Source organism: Rhinoraja longicauda, chromosome 10 (assembly GCF_053455715.1).
Source record: "Rhinoraja longicauda isolate Sanriku21f chromosome 10, sRhiLon1.1, whole genome shotgun sequence".
Lineage (NCBI taxonomy): Eukaryota > Metazoa > Chordata > Chondrichthyes > Rajiformes > Arhynchobatidae > Rhinoraja > Rhinoraja longicauda.
Genome location: NC_135962.1, coordinates 29,868,466 through 29,871,947, shown reverse-complemented (window position 1 = coordinate 29,871,947; position 3,482 = coordinate 29,868,466). Strand labels below are relative to the sequence as shown.

The 3,482-nt window shown below is 45.8% G+C and overlaps 1 protein-coding gene across 1 annotated transcript; it reads right to left on the bottom strand.

The window, feature by feature from the left end:
- Nucleotides 1–967: 967 nt before the first annotated feature.
- On the bottom strand, nt 968–3,250 carry LOC144597643 (complement component C1q receptor-like). The gene has a single exon (XM_078407160.1). It carries the CDS (start codon nt 3,046–3,048, stop codon nt 1,726–1,728), a length of 1,323 nt encoding a protein of 440 aa, XP_078263286.1. The 5' UTR covers nt 3,049–3,250; the 3' UTR covers nt 968–1,725.
- Nucleotides 3,251–3,482: the final 232 nt, after the last annotated feature.

Here is a 3,482-nt window from a genome sequence, read left to right as displayed (position 1 = left end):
ACCCGAAACGTCACCCATTCCTTCTCTCCAGAGATGCTGCCTGTCCCGCTGAGTTACTCCAGCATTTTGTGAAATAAATACCTTGGATTTAAACCAGCATCTGCAATTCTTTCATATACATTGCTTCTGTTTATACCCTTGACGGAACAACTCAATAAATCTCCTCTGCATGGATACACAATATCCGAGCCCCGAGCCCCAGATTATGTCTATTTTAGCTGATGCTTTAAACAAGGAGAGCCTGCATATTTAAACATTACATATTGCAGCCTGCATATTACAACAAGGTGATCGGCGGTGCAGCGAATAGAGTAGCTGCCTCAGTTCAATCCTGACCTCTGGTTCTGTCTGTGTGGAGTTTACATGTTCTCCCCGTGAGCGCGTGGGTTTCCGCCGGGTGCTCCGGTTTCCAATGGGGTGCGGGTTTCTAGGTTAGTTTGCCTCTGTAAATTGCCCCTCGTGTGTAGGGAGTGGGTGAGAAAGTGCGATAGCTTAGAACTACTGTTGTGTTCTATATGTGATGGTCGGCGTTGACTCGGTGGGTCTAAGGACCTGTTTTCATGAATTAAAAGTGTGGGGAAATAAGAGTCCGAAGTGCTTAATCTTGTAAATTCACCCTCGGCTGCTATCTGAATTGCCGCAATGTGTCTAGCGAACATTGTCCCTCGCCTGGGTCTAGTCGTTTCTATAACACACGTTAGCACTTTGCTGAGATCCAACCCCTCTATTTTAACCCCATTCGATTCGCCGACACGTTACATTTTTCGTTCATTTCTTCAAGATTTCAATCAAAATACACGTATGCGTTCAAAATAAATTTACGGTAAATTTTGGATGCACTTTTTTTCCCCCACTGGCGCTAAGCGTTCGGGTTTGTGTGTTCCCTTGAAACGACATTTACTCATGAGATCAATGTCAACATGACTACATAGTTTGTGTAGCAACTGCTATTGATTTTCTGGTGCCTTGTCAATAACTAAATAATCACGTGCCCTGTAAATCCAAGTCACAGCATTGTTTGTTTGTACATTTTTATTATAAGCATCTAAGTCAGCAGAGAGTCACAAAACAAGCTGAGTTACTCCAGCACTTTGTGTCTGTCTATCTTAAGTAACACAACCTACTGGTACACAAACGCGGGGTGGAGGGGGATTAGGTTCTTAATAATAATAATAATAATAATAATAATAATAATAATGCATTACATTTATATAGCGCTTTTCAAACACTCAAAGACGCTTTACAGGGACAATTGAACAATTTAAAGCTTTTATACGAATATTCAACAGAAAAGGAACACCAGACGCCATCTCTGCCGTGCAGCTGATGGAAATACACAAGGAACTGCAGATGCTGGTTTCCAAAAAAAGTCACAAAACGCTGGAGTAACTCAGTGGTTCAAGCAGCGTCACTGGAAAACATGAGTAGACAATGTTTCGGGACGGGATACTTCTTCAGACCCGGCTCGAAACATCGTCTATCCATGTTCTCCAGAAATGCTGCATGACTCGCAAAGTTACTCCAGCTCTTTGTGTCTTCAGTAGATAAAAGTATTTGGTATTATTACTGCTTCCTCTACGCCAAACTTTAGGCTTGGTCACTTTAAACGGTCGTTGCACTTTTAAAGAACAAAATCTGTTGTGTATTTAAGTGAGAATCTACTGTACGTAGATGCTGGCCCAGCCATCGATCACAGCTTCAGGCAAGGCGCCACCACGCGGCTTCTCACTGTGCTACCGAAAAACTCAATTCACCATTTTCCTTGGATACGTTAATTTCGTTCTCACTCGCTGAAGGGGTTTCCACGTAGTGATTTCCATTAAAAACGTTCCTCTCATGGACTCTGTCATGCTCCTGGTGAACAGTGTCGACACTTTTGGGTTCTATTCGAAGTCCATTGTTGCCCGTTTTACGGGCACCTCTGTAACGGCGCTCTCTGATAATTAACACCGCAACTGCGACCAACAACATCAGGGCGAGGGCCCCAATAATAACCTGATATATCAGGAAGGGGGCGTTGGAATGTGCCTCCCGCTTTTCAGGTTCGGATCTCCCAACAGTGGGAGGAAGAGAGGCCATGGGATTTTCAGCGGGACTGGATAAGTAAGATGTTGATACCGGGGAGGCTGATACAAAGACAGTGGGGACAACAGTATTGGCAGTCGGGTTCTCGCTGTCTTTCGGAAAAGTCCCGGACGTCACGTTAAAACCAGATTCCAAGTCTCCCACGGGAACGCATTGGTTCTGCTGGAGGTTCACTGAAAAACCCTTGTCGCACAAACAGAAGGAGTCCCGGGGCGACTGGAAGCATCCAAATCGACAAGAACCATTATTTGTAACTTCCGAACAGTTGTTGCACATGGATTCCAAGCTTCTGGTCGATGACCAGTTGACTCGCCCCTGCTGTAGCTCACACTTCACAGCGACTGACTTGCCGTTGGCACAAAGAATGGTTGCTACCGTCCCTCGAGGTACACGAGGGAAGAATTGGCTTGCATTGTTAGGGGTTTTATAAACGACGTTTCCAATGTCAGTCTTTAGGCTTTCGCACATCGGGTACTTACAGATGAAACCCTCGTTTCTTTTGGGATCACATGTTGAATCATTCCACTTGAGTTGGATTCGCGTTGTGTAGTTCACCACAAGCTCCACGCATCTCCTGTGTGTGCACGTCCTCAAAGGTTCCCGGGTCCAGGCGTTGTAGGTAGAACGGTCATTGCCACTGACCCATAGGAATCCGCGCAGCGGCTTTTCAGCAATGTAACACTGCTTGACCTTCCTGTGAAGTCCAATCCACAGGTGAAGCAGTCTGGGCGCCACCTCCACGCTAATCTCTAAAAGCCGCTCAATGCTCCTTGCTTCGCGCTCACTGGACATGGAGGTGAGGAACCCATGCTTGGCTTCACACTTCTCCTTTGTCCGCACAAAGGAGCCCGCATCCCAGTGCAAACTATAGCACGCCCCGCCGTCGCAAAACGTTTGAGACCAAACCCCTGATTTTTCCCAACAGTTCTGGAGCCAAAGGAAAATGAAGACCAAACGAACCATATTTGCTTTCGCCTTTGCAGGACCTTCTCAGGACGGAGTGAAATATGAGTTGGCGTTGTCTGCACTGATTCGTACTTCCCGGCAGACCAAACTGAAGTGCGTCTCAGCTCCAAGGGAAGCCTGACAAACATAGTTAGAGCTTGCGTATCCGGTGGCGTGATGTTAGGAAGCAGGAACCTTTGATATGAATGAATCCTTTAAAGAGTCGCTTTGCTTTGCAAAATATATTTGCAGACATGGTGAAGCTAAACGGGCTGGATTGAGCATAAAACGTAATGGGAGAGTTAGCACAGAATTATTGTAAAGGAACCCAATGAGTCGGTGCAGGCTAGCACTAACACGTAGAATGGTCAGTGTAGGAAGGAACTGCAGATAATGGTTTAAACCGTAGACACAAAAAGCTGGAGTAACTCAATGGATTAGAAAGCATCTCT